At 42.4% G+C, this 13,582-nt stretch overlaps 1 protein-coding gene across 1 annotated transcript in view; it reads right to left on the bottom strand.

The window, feature by feature from the left end:
• Positions 1 to 13,582, bottom strand: part of dnah2 (dynein, axonemal, heavy chain 2) — a 198,846-nt gene that overhangs the window by 111,857 nt on the left and 73,407 nt on the right. The window contains exons 22-24 of the mRNA XM_079809147.1: positions 12,540 to 12,643; positions 9,204 to 9,360; positions 4,768 to 4,850 (exon numbers count right to left, since the gene is read on the bottom strand). Coding sequence (XP_079665273.1) covers positions 4,768 to 4,850; positions 9,204 to 9,360; positions 12,540 to 12,643 — 344 coding nt within the window. The remainder of the gene's footprint in view (positions 1 to 4,767; positions 4,851 to 9,203; positions 9,361 to 12,539; positions 12,644 to 13,582) is intronic.

Raw genomic sequence — 13,582 nt, 5'->3', positions numbered from 1 at the left:
AGCGGGGTTGGGACGTTCATCTGCAGCTGTGTGTGTGTGTGTGTGTGTGTGTGTGCGTCCAAAAAGCAGCATGTGCGTCAGGACAAAAATGTGCACTGTAGCAAATTTGAAATAAAATACAGTGTTGGTAAGGGAAGCGTATGTGTCTAATTTAATTACAAGTAGCAGCATATGCTAAAAGTGTTTGCACACACGTTTTGTCCCGCGTGATTATAGACCGTTTCACCCACTGGCTCCGCTCTGCGCTCCGTTATGACTGTCAGGAGAGTCCTTCGGCCAGTCGAACCTTCGGTGCAGGACGGTTTTAACGCATATCCTGCAGAATTGTCACTCTTGCGACTGCAGAGCAGGCAAAGAGATGTTTCTGTGCACCGTATTTTATATAATGGGTGTGTGTGTGCTGTGCGTACAATGCGGGGCTGTAGGTGGTAATTACAGGTGATTTGCACTCCGTCCTGCTAAATGTGTGGAAACGCTCAATTATAAGTACACGGCAGCAAACAGAAAGCCTCTTCACTGCAGGACCATTAACGCACACACAGCTCCATCTGTGCGTGCGAACACTTCAGCTTCTATCATGAATACTATCATCATTAATCATCTTTTCTCCTTGCGGACAGGGCTGTCCGTTATTGAGAGCCTGAGTAATTTGGAATTGATTCTGTCCCCGGTATACAACCCCACCGCTGAATACTAAACACAGTGTTTGTTGATATGGCATATACACCACTGACAAAAAACAGAGGAAGAAATAGAGTGATCAAAGAGGAGAGAGGGAGAACTAAAGATAAAGCATATGTCCACCTTTTGTTGCAGCAATGACGGGGACGAACAATACCAGCAGGTATGTGTGCTAAACAGGGGGACGAGAGAGAGAGAGAGAGAGAGAGAGAGAGAGAGAGAGAGAGAGAGAGAGAGAGAGAGACCACATCCTTTCTCTGTTCTGCAGGATCTAAGCTTCCAGAAATAAGCAATAAGAATCTTCCCCCTCTTCCTCTATATATCTGTTCACTCGTTTTTTTTCTCCACATGCCTACCTGTCAGCAAGACACCACCCCCTGTGATTCTCTCTCTCTGTCTCTCTCTCTCAGGTGGGTGTGAGACACTGACGCATATGACAGGTTGTAGCACACAGAGAGCTGCAGTCCTTATGACTCTGTGTATTAGTGCATTACTAAACACTTAATATTCAGTAATATGATTGATTTGACTGCACTGACACTATTGGATAAGAGCATAACTGGATGATGACACCACTGTTTTCTGCAGAGCTGATTTGACTTCATTTCAAAATTGACAATCTTTGCAACTTCGACACTTATTGAAATGAACTGGATCAACATTACACTGACTCAAGCTGAATAGCGACACTATCAGCAGGTGCTGACCCACCCCCTTGCTCTCGAAGATTATTTAAGTAGCATATCACTATATAAATGTAAACATATTTTTATAACATGCGAATATAAATGCGATTAAACTTTAGCTGAGTCACGTGGACATTTCTTTTTTCTAATATTTAATGATTTATATTTATTTAATAACTGTTTTGCAGTTATATCATGCAGTGCAGCAGATAACAACATGGTCATAAGTCATGACACACTATATTGACAAAAGTATTGGGACGTCCCTCCAAATCATTGAGTTCAGGTGTTCCAATCACTTCCATGGCCACAGGTGTATAAATCAAGCACTAGGCATGCAGACACTTCTACAAACATTTGTGAAAGAATGGGCCGCTCTCAGGAGCTCAGTGAACTCAAGCGTGGTGCCCTGATCGGCTGCCACCTGTGCAATAAATCCATTCGTGAAATTTCCTCACAACTAAATATTTCACGCTCAACTGTTAGTGCTATTATAACAAAGTGGAAGCAATTGGGAACAACAGCAACTCAGCCACGAAGTGGTAGGCCACGTAAAATCACAGAGCGGGATCAGCACATGCTGAGGGTCACAGTGCGCAGAAGTCGCCAACTTTCTGCAGAGTCAATAGCTACAGACCTCCAAACTTTGTGTGGCCTTCAGATTAGCTCAAGAACAGTGTGTAGAGCTTTATGGAATGTGTGTCCATGGCCGAACAGCTCATCCAAGCCTCACATCACCAAGTGCAATGCAAAGCGTGGGATGCAGTGGGGTAAAGCACGCCGCCACTGGACTCTAGAGCAGTGGACACGTGTTCTCTGGAGTGATCAAATCAATCACGCTTCTCTGTCTGGCAATCTGATGGACGAGTCTGGGTTCAGCCAGGAAAACGGTACTTGCCTGACTGCATTGTGCCAAGTGTAAAGTTTGGTAGAGGGGGGATTATGGTGTGGGGGTTGTTTTTCAGGGGTTGGGCGTGGCGCCTTAGTTCCAGTGAAAGGACATTTTGGACAATTTCATGTTTTGTGGGAACAGTTTAGGGATGGCCCCTTCCTGTTCCATCATGACTGCGCTCCAGTGCACAAAGCGTCGGTCCATAAAGACATGGATGAGTGAGTTTGGTGTGGAGAAACTTGACTGGCCTGCACAGAGTCCTGACCTCAACCCGATAGAACACCTTTGGGATGAATTAGAGCAGAGACTGAGAGCCAGGCCTTCTCGTCCAACATCAGTGCCTGACCTCACAAATGTGCTTCTAGAAGAATGGTCAAAAATTCCCATAAACACACTCCTAAACCTTGAGGAAAGCCTTCCCAGAAGAGCCTAAGCTGTTAGAGCTGCAAAGGCTGGGCCAACTCCATATTAAACTTTACTTTAAGAATGGGATGTCATTAAAGTTCATGTGCATGTAAAGGCAGGCGTTCCAAAACTATACCTAAGTACAAACTCATTTACTTGGCTATCAAAATGAAGACATCACATTAAGCAATATCACAATATCATAGACCATTTTTCCCCAGAGGCACTCTCACAGACAAAGAACAATATAGACACAAATTACATGGAAAATGAAGGAAGAATCTATATAAGTCGCCACAGAGAGATATAAAAAAACATTATTGTTACATCAAAACGGACAAACAGGCAAAGACTTTTACAAACAATGCATTTGACCCGTTTCCGTTTCAACGATGTAACTCACACATAAACATGCTCATATACGCACACACACACAGCTTCCAGCTAAATACAAACAGGCCTGAAGGCATTTTCAGGAAACTTTCAGCTCTTGGGAAGGAGACTGCTTGTACAAATGATTCTATTAGATTAGAGCTTTTGTGCGGCTGCCATCTGCACAAAGCATCCTCTCCAGTTCTTATCTGCTCACAGCTCATTTGTATAATTGTAAGCAATGAACACTTTGTGAATGTCCCAAATGGTCTCAATCAAACCAAAAAGAGCAACAGCATCATTTGAGCTCATCTAAATACAGAAATGTCTTTTCCCGCTAGTGTTTATTCATTCATAGACAGTCAGTTTATGTTCTTTATTGGACCCTTGACTTGTTTGCCCAGAAGGCTTAAGGCAGCCATTCTGAGTCCTGCTCTCCAAGGAGATTGATAGTAATTATGTTTGTGTGAGAGCTCAAGGTGCCCTGGCATTGATAAGCCATTTAATCTGTGTATTAAAACATGGCTTGCTGTCAAACACAGATTTGAACCGGACTCTGAGAGAGCAATGCTGTCCGACCAATGGCTGTGTTTCCCACCCCCATCCAGACAGGATTTTGGGGCATCAAAGGTGCATTTAAAGACTGGATGTGCTTTAAAACCTACTGAGCTACACATCTAGACAGCATTTTGGGCATCAAAGGTGCATTGAAATACTGGATTTGTCTCAAAACCTACTGAGCTACACATCTAGACAGCATTTCCGGGTATCAAAGGTCCATTCAAACACCGGCTGTGTTTTCAAATCTAGTGAGCTGCTTATCTAGACAGCATTTTTGCACATCATAAGCACATCAATCCAATAAGAACATTTGAATATGCTTATAATTCCATCAAGTAGGCAGTAGGCGGCTCACTAGGTTTTAAAACACAGCCAGTGTTTTGTATCATTTGCTCACTCTTTCTCAGTGGCGGTTGTGTCACACAGAGTAATATGATAATGTGGAGTTACTGGCTCCTCACGCGTGGCGGTTCTTCCCTGCAGCAGGGCGCTCCATCATGTTGAGGAATGGTGATTTTTAGGCTATGGCTTGTTTTTGGCACTAAAATATTCACATTACGGTGCCTTAGCAGCATGGATGAAGCTAGTACCAGTCCCTCGGTGGACAGGGAGTCTGCCACACAAAAAAAACAACCATTCTGCAAATACCTCTCGACTGGATATGCATAAAAGTTATTACGACTCATGAAAAAAAATAATCCAATACATAAATTAGGCAAAGTCAATTAGGACAACCCCCCAATTAGGATGGAAAATCTACTGGTGGAGGCTGTAGGCTGTAGCAAGGCTGTGTGTGTGTGTGTGTGTGTGTGTGTCCTTATCTTTTTAAGATCCTGCTTATTGAGCACACTAACTGTTTAAACCGCGTGCATATGTGCTAATTTTCTTTTATGTAATATGTTCTTGTTTTTCTTGTTAGGAGGGGAATTGCATTGCAAATTAAATCTTTTGTGATAAAATAGACATTAATAAAACATTTTTTTTACATTCCTGTTGTAGTTGCATCAACCGTGGTGTGAATTAGGCCTTCAGGCCAGCGACTTACAGAGAATCTCCGCCACCTCAGGACGCTGAATCATATTATCATCTTTTTAACATTCTGCTTATTGAGCACCTGTGAGGGTCTGCGACCTCTTGACATTTGACCTATTGGAACTTCTGGCTTCTCACCTCAGTCTGTGATGACCTTTGTCTTTGTAGGGTGTGATGTCAAGGGACGTTTCCTCCCATGTCTTCGTGATGCCTTCCAGTGTCTGTGAATGAGAGGTCAGAATTAGGCTTTTTAATGTTAGCACTAATCTTTCCAGACACATTCCACCTCAGCACTGAACGCCACATTGTATTAGATCTGGAAGGGCAGCCATCAGTCTCGTGGGGACGTTAGGCAGCTAGTGACAGCGAAAGAACATCGATCGAGGCCCCTGAAAAATGTTTCCCCTACAATAAACGTCATTGAACCACCAGACATGAATAGAAATACGCCAATGACATTTCTCATTTATGGTATGTATCAAAACCTAGCGAGCAACCTACCTAGACAGCAGTTCTGGACATCTTTCAAACATTTCAATCCTTGAGAGCTGCTTGTATAGACAACATTTTAAGACATCATACGCATGTCCGAACATTGGCTGTGTTTTAAATCTAGTGAGCTGCCTAACAAGACAGCATTTTTGGGCATCATAAGTGCATTTAAAGACTCAAACTCAGGCTGCATTTCAAAACAAGTGAGCTGACTAGACTTGGTCAACACTTTTGCGCTTCATTAAGGTCTTTGAAAGTTCACAAGCTAGTAAGCTGCCTATGTAGGTGGCATTTTGTTGTATTAAGGGGGTATATTTACCGTTCAGTCAGTGAATTTTCATAGATAAAATCCACTAATTTCAAGGAATCCATACCATCATAAATTTCACTTGAAGGCGATTTTTCCACACATATTTCGCAACAGGTCCTTCTTCAAAGCGGTGATGATCAACAGAAAGTTGCTTGGTTTGAAATGGACTTCTGTGTGAGCTGTGAATCATACACCTTTAAAGCTGAAAATACAGCCATCCATTTTGTGAGGAGGTAAGGCGACTTATAGTCTCAGCCTCAGACGTCACGCCCACTGACCGTTGGGCTGAATGTCTCATGCACATGGTACACAAAATAGGAAACACTTCGGGAGTTTCGAAGTTGTCATCTGATTAGTTGAATTCTAAAGGATTTCTGGGAGATGTGTGTGTCATGTTCTGTAACGGTCCGTCTGGAAACAAAGCCATCATGTTTACCACTGTGAAAATGAGTGCGTATCAGGATCTACTAAAAAGTAAAAAGTTAACTGTGATTGGTTGCTTTACATGTCGGTCAGATGTCCTCTTGGGCAGTCCTTTGCCAATGAAAGCTCAGATGGAGTCCAGACCTTCTGCCGTCGGTCTGAAGGTCTGGCTACACAAGACTAGGCGACTTGTGACAGGGAAATGTCATTAATCTGGGCCCCTGCAAAGTTCCCCTCACAATAAACGTCACAGACGGGGTCTTTCCAGAAACACCAGCCATGCGCCATGTCAGTGAAGCTTCTCATTTACACTCTATCTGTCTTTCTACTCTTCTCTCTCTCTGCGGGTGACTTCTAGGTGAACCGCTCTGTGCTTTGGGGGTTATGAGGCTTTGCTCTCCCATTGCCACTCTCGAACCAAAGCTGTGTTGTTGTAACCTCCGCGAGCGCAGAGGCGAACGTCTGGGAATCTCCCTGGGCCGTGAGCGTGAAGAAAGAGAGGAAGAAAAAGGGAGAGAGAGGGGGGGGGGGGGGGGGGGGTATAGCCTCCCACAGTCTGACAGCTGGACAGGGAAGCTCTCCTCTGCAGGGGCAGCAAAGGCTGCTCTGAAGGAAATTAAGCGCAAGGCTCATTTCCCCTGTGGCCGCCACACATGACCTGCGACTGCAGCCTGGGGACAGACGCCTCCAGCAGCACTGCGCTCATACTGTACTGCACTATTACTGAACACAGTCCAGGAAATGTTCCTTTTCAAGTCAAAATAGGACTATAAACCAGTCCCGTTTCACACACCTTACGTCAGCGGCACATAATGTGGCTTGTGCTTTTACACTAAAGGCATTTCTGCAGTGTAACAGCTCTATGCAGAAAATAAAGCGACTTCTGGTTTACCACATTGCATATTTCCTCCAATAACAGCTATAAATTATAACACAAATAATATAATGGATATCGGAAGTGGGCTATTGAAGATTATTACAAACTTGATCGCCATGAAATCTAATTTCCATGAGGAGGTGGAATGACATTTACATCCAATTGGTAATTAATTTACACAGAACCCAAAACATAGCTATAAACTGGTTAAAGCGTCTGGATTCAGTCAGTCTTACAGTCTTCCTGTTTGTGAATTTGCATCAGGCCTGACATTGAGGTCTTTTGGAGGGACTTATTCGCTCCAGTATTATGTTTCTTCATAAAAGCCAATATTGTGTTAATAAAAGTTTAACAGTGCATTTCAACACATTTTCTGATGAGTTGTGTAGAAGCCTGTTTTCGCATCAGAGTAAACAAATAAATAAATACACTACAGTTAAAACATTTGGCATTGTTACGGTTTTTTAAATGCTTTCGAAAGAAGTCTCTTATGCATTTATTTCAATCAAAAAAACTGTAAAATAGTGTGAAATATTATTACAGCTTAAAATAACTATTCTATTTTAATATATTGTAAAATGTAATTTATTCCTGTGATCAAAGCTGAATTTTCAGCAGTCTTCAGTGTCACATGATCCTTCAGAAATCATTCTAATATGATGATTTGCTGCTCAAATAACATTATAATTATCAATGCTAAAAACAGCTGTTGTTTAAAATGTTTGTGGAAATTGATTTTCTGTGATTTAATTATTTAATGAATAGAAATGTCAAAAGAACAGCATTTATTTGGTAACTGCAAAAAGTTCAATAAAAGGTTGTTTTAGGTTGTCTGCCTATCACCAGACCAAGCTCAGTTTAAGATTGAACATTGGTCTGGGGAGTCTGCAGTGTATTTTCTACTGCACAAGAGGCGTGATAAACAAGCATATATTAAATGACTCTGGTTGAAGGACTATCCAATTGCATACAATCGGACCACAAGAGGCGTGATCAACGGGAAATGACCCATCGCTTCTCTGTCCGTCATAGTGTTAAACCCGCCAATAGCGCGCCAGGTGGATAAGCCAGTCTGTGATTGGTTCCCGCATAAGTGTAACAGAAGCAGTAGAAATGGATGCACAGGTTTCCAGACTGAGTTGCAGGGCGAATTCAAATCGCCGGCTGATCAGGCTGGGTTTACCCAGTCTAGTTTTTAGGCGCTTCATATATAGAACCTTTTATGCTGCGTTCACACCAAATGCGAATAGAGCTTGAATCTATCATTTGTTGTCTGCCAAATTGTTTTGACTGAGGGCAAAGAGAAGTTTCATAACTTTTTTTAGGATTTTTTTTTATATATAATGGGTTCGTTAAAATTGAGTCAAGAACCCTAGAGTTTGATTGCAAATGAACTTTTTTTCCCTAAGAGTGCAACTTTATTTATTGTGATTGTGACTTTAATTCATGCAGTGTGACTTTATTAACTCACAATCACATTGTGATTTGGACCTTTTTTATCTTTTACTCTGTGGCAGAAACAGAGTGACATGCAAAACTAAGCTTAGCACCGAAGCCCTTCTTTTATTGCTGTTTCTAGGATGCCTCCGCCACTTATGTTCCATGCTGCTTGTGTGTGCTGTAATGCAGGCCTATGGTTTAAAATAAATACAAATCTGACTGTAAGTACAACCACAGAGCAGTCTGATAGCTTTGTACTCATTAACACCATCTCCTTTCCACTCAAATTGTTTGGCTAATGAAAACCACATCTGCACTGAGGCCAGACTCTCAGGCTGTGATTCTCTGCTGGGACGGTCTGACTACAGGACGTCACCCTGAGGATATCATCTTTGACCTTCCAAACCTGACCTCTGACCATAATCCTCTTGACAGTGACTTTCCTCATCTCTTTAACATACCGAACCTCTGAGGATCTTACGCACTGTGAGAGGAGCAGAGAGAATTGAACCTTGATGAACTCACAGTCCTTCACAGAGACAAAAGAAATAGAAACAAAAGTGAATAATTAAGTTCAAAATTAAGTTTCCAGTTACAAACGAAAATAGTTTTATAGCCTGATTCTATTTTTTCATATGAGATCCAGTTTTAATGTTAACACAAGAGTGATGCAGTAAATTGGTTTTCAGGTAATTTTGAGTGAAAGTTTCAGTTTGTTTTCAAAAACTCTCTCAAAGGATCAAGGACAATTGGATTTCTCCGCATTTGACACTTACACATCTAGTACAGCTGGTTTTAAAAACCCTGAATCCAATACACTGATCTGAAGAACCTACATGTAACAAGCAAAATGAAGGACGCTGTTAATCTGCAGCTAACCATATACATTAGCAAGGGTTCTTTGTTGCACTTCAGGGCTCTTTTCTTATACATTTTTCTCTGTAGAATTTTTCACTGTGAAAAAGTGAAATTATACTCAGAATGAAATAAACAAACCCAAATAAGAAAGAGATAGAGAGGGGAATATCATACCTGTTCTATGGAGAGCTCTTTGCTGGCCGCTCCTGATATGTCACTGATTCGCTCGGCATGGTGGTCCAGACCAAAAGCCACAATCTTCTCCAGAGTGAAGTCTGCACTGGTCGGGTCAAACGTTTGCTGCACCTCTTGCCTTATTTGATCCCAGTGTCTAAAATAAACAGATCCACAGCATCTTTTGAAGATAAAATCTGATTGGCCAAGACGCTTTGACACTGACACATGAATCCGAGTTCAAATAGTGTAGAAAAACCTTTTATCAACGTCATTTGATCTATTGCAAGACCAAAAACTGCCACCTACGGGGCGGCATTTTAAGACATCATAGACACTGTATATGTATGTATGTATGTATGTATATATATATATATATATATATATATATATATATATATATATATATATATATATATATATATATATATATATATATATATATATATATATATATATATATATATATATATATATATATATATATATATATATATATACACACACACACACATCGATCATTATGCATAAGCATATCATTATGACTACTTCCTAATATTGTGTTGATCCCACTTTTGCTGCCAAAACAGCCCTGACCCATCGAGGCATGGACTCCACTAGACCCCTGAAGGTGTGCTGTGGTATCTGGCACCAAGATGTTAGCAGTAGATCCTTTAAGTCCTGGAAGTTGCGAGGTGGGTCCTCCATGGATTGGACTTGTTTGTTGAGCACATCCCACAGATGCTCAGTTGGATTGAGATCTGGGGAATTTGGAGGCCAAGTCAACACCTCAAACTCGTTGTTGTGCTCCTCAAATCATTCCTGAACCATTTTTGCTTTGTGGCAGGAGCATTATCTGCTGAAAGAGCCACAGCCACGAAGGAATACAGTTTCCATGAAAGGGTGTACATGGTCTGCAACAATGCTTTGGTAGGTGGTACGTGTCAAAGTAACATCCACATGGATGGCAGGACAACAGAACATTGCCCAAAGCATCACACTGCCTCCGCCGACTTGCCTTCTTCCCATAGTGCATCCTGGAGCCATGAGCTCCCCAGGTAAGTAACGCACACGCACCCGGCCATCCACGTGATGTAAAAGAAAACATGATTCATCAGACCAGGCCACCTTCTTCCATTGCTCCATGGTCCAGTTCTGATGCTCACGTGCCACTGTTGGCACTTTCGACATTGGACAGGGGTCAGCACGGGCTCTCAGACTGGTCTGCGGCTATGCCGCCCCATATACAACAAACTGTGATGCACTGTATATTCTGACACCTTTCTATCAGAACCAGCATTAACTTCTAGAGCAATGTGAGCTACAGTAGCTCGTCTGTTTGATCGGACCACACATTAGATAAATGATTTTATCTAATGTTTGTGTGCTTATTAGAGTATCAGTCTGTTATCTTAGCAATATTAATGCCAAACCCTATTGGAGAAACTCAATTGGGCATTGCCCAAGATATGAGTTACTGTCTATGTAGTGTGGTTAGGATGATGCCTTAGAAGTCAGCTGTCTATGTAGGCAGCAGGCTGCGAGGCAGCTTGATAGGTTTTGCATCAGAGCTATTGTGTAGGCCTTTAGGAGAAATGAGGTTGGTGATTCATTAATACAAATATCTAATGGAATTCTTCAGCTAAAATGACAGAGAATGTGTGCTATTCAAAGTATTTTGAGAGCTGAAGAAAGATCACAAAAGACTGGTCATGTTGACGGTCAGATTTTGTCATAATAAACAGGTGTGACGGTCGACGACAGCGCAAGGATTGAATTCTCCCGTGAGAGATCCAGCAGTCATGACGCACAGCTTGTTGTCTTCTCTCAAAGAAATCCACAGAGACCAACCGTACTTCTGATCCACAACAAAACACAACACAGATATTTAAAAAAAAAACATCCTGGCAATGACTGGCCCCTCTGAGAACGGGCCCAGGCATTCTGGGATGCGATCTCTCATACGAGTGCCTGTTTTTCTTTCGCTCTTCTCGTTTCCAGTTCTGTCGGTCATGGACTTCTGAGGCTGGAGCTCTGTTTATTTTCATCCGCTTCCCTGATGTGCTGCGCCGGCCAGCGGGAGACGCTAACAGGGATCTTTCAGAGGGTTACATCAGTGTGATTAGCCGGCTGTCATCAGGGGAACGTGAGGCCTGTCTCTGCCGTCTCCACCAGGGCTGTTGTAGCACGCCTGATTGGGGCCGATGGGCTGTTGTTTTGGGAATGCCAGATCCAATCAAATGGCGTAGGGAGCGAATGACAGGGCAGAAGAAAAACGAAGAGCGGAAAACGTCGCGTTCTCTCAGCAGGGAAGGCGCCGCAGTGCACAAATGCTCTGCGTGATAGAATAGAGAGAGGTGACGAGCTGTAACTGAGGGCTGGCTGTCAAGGTGTGGGATTACAGCTGATCTTAGAACAGTAATCGGCACCGAACCTCTGCTGCTGATGGTTATCAGCTGGACTTCACAACAGTCCTCTGGTCACCAGCTACAGAAGGCAATCTCGAACAGAGAGAAGTTATAAAGAGCGATTGTCCGCAGAAGAACAACATGAAAGACGACGGTGTCATTTTGTGAGTAACCACTCTTGATAAGGAGGATTAGTGCGAGAATGACACTTCATTATGCTGAGGACACTGATTCGTGTCTGTGTGTGTGTGTGTGTGTGGTCCTGGTAAACCCTACGTAAAAGGACAAAATGTCGCCGCAAGGATGGCAATACCAGAAATCCCCAATGAGGAAAACAGCTTAGAAATCATACTAAGTTTTTCGAAAATGTAAAAATGTAGAACGTTTTCTGTTTTGGGTAGGCTTAGGCTGACATTTTGTCTGGTCCTCACTTTTTGAGACCACTTTAAAGGCTTGTTTAAGGGTCAAGACATGGTTTTAGGGATAAGGTTATAATTAGGACAAGGTTCGGGTACGGGTTAGGCACTAAGTTTTGATGGGTAGTCTTAAGAAGCTAGAGATTGTACTGTGTCAGTGAATGTCCTCACAAAGATAGATGTACAGGAATGTGTGTGAGTGCGCGTGTGTGTTTTCATGTTTTTCTATACCGGTGGGGACTTCATCATAAATGCACACTGACTCATGGGGACTCGTGTCACAGTGGGGACCTAAATTGAGGTCCCCATGAGGAAACAAGCTAATAAATCATACAGAATTAGTATTTGTTAGGTTTTGTGTGATGGGTAGGTTTAGGGGTAGGGTTGGTGTATAGGTATAGGTGATAGAACATACAGTTTGTACAGTATAAAAACCCATACGCCTATGGAGAGTCCCCACAAAGATAGCGAACCAGACATATGCATGCGTGTGTGTGTGTTAGAGCCCGCACCTCTCTCTCAGTGCTGGATTCCTGAGGTCTGTGATCAGTGGGATGATTTTCTTAAACTGTTCAATCCTGTTCTTAGTGAAGTCCACAACCTCCCAGTGCTTGTCCTGAAAGAACACACACACAAACACCATTACTTCATAACAGTCAGGATCCCACTGCAGGCTGACGTGTAAAATGCTGAGTGCTGTGTTGTGATGGGCTGATCCTCTGTCAGTGGAAGAGCACCCAAAGGGTCTGAATCAAGCAGGTGTTTCTAATCTGCTTAAAGCTAAATGTCAGGATAATGAGAAGCTGGTGAGAAGAGAAGCTAAATTAGCTTTAAAGGGTAATTAGCTACACAAAAGAGCTTTTATCACAGTTACAAAGGGAAACGAAGGAATGAGAGTCTCTGCTGGACTCTAATGAAGTAGCATCAGTATGTGTGTGAGAACAGTAGAAGAGGAGTGAGAAACGGAGACATCACTGATAGCCATTAAGTGTCGGCCTGATGGCTGCTAGTTTTTTTTATTTGAAGGGTCTACAAGATCTTAATACTCAATCTGCTAATTGTGATGCTAAATGATTCATTGTTTAAAAATAAAAAAATGATAATTTATACATTTTATTAGTGTTATTCACACACACTATATTGACAAAAGTATTGGGATGCCCCTCCAAATCATTGAGTTCAGGTGTTCCAGTCACTTCCATGGCCACAGGTGTATAAATCAAGCACTAGGCATGCAGACGCTTCTACAAACATTTGTGAGAGAATGGGTCGCTCTCAGGAGCTCAGTGAACTCAAGCGTGGTACCGTGATCGGCTGCCACCTGTGCAATAAATCCATTCGTGAAATTTCCTCACAACTAAATATTCCACACTCAACTGTTAGTGGTATTATAACAAAGTGGAAGCAATTGGGAACAACAGCAACTCAATCATGAAGTGGTAGGCCACGTAAAATCACAGAGCGGGTCCAACATCAGTGCCTGACCTCACAAATGCACTTCTAGAAGAATGGTCAAAAATTCCCATAATCACACTCCTAAACCTTGTGGAAAGCC

This window comes from Gobio gobio (genome assembly GCF_949357685.1).
Source record: "Gobio gobio genome assembly, chromosome: 2".
Classification (NCBI taxonomy): domain Eukaryota; kingdom Metazoa; phylum Chordata; class Actinopteri; order Cypriniformes; family Gobionidae; genus Gobio; species Gobio gobio.
This window is presented reverse-complemented; position numbering and strand designations above follow the sequence as displayed.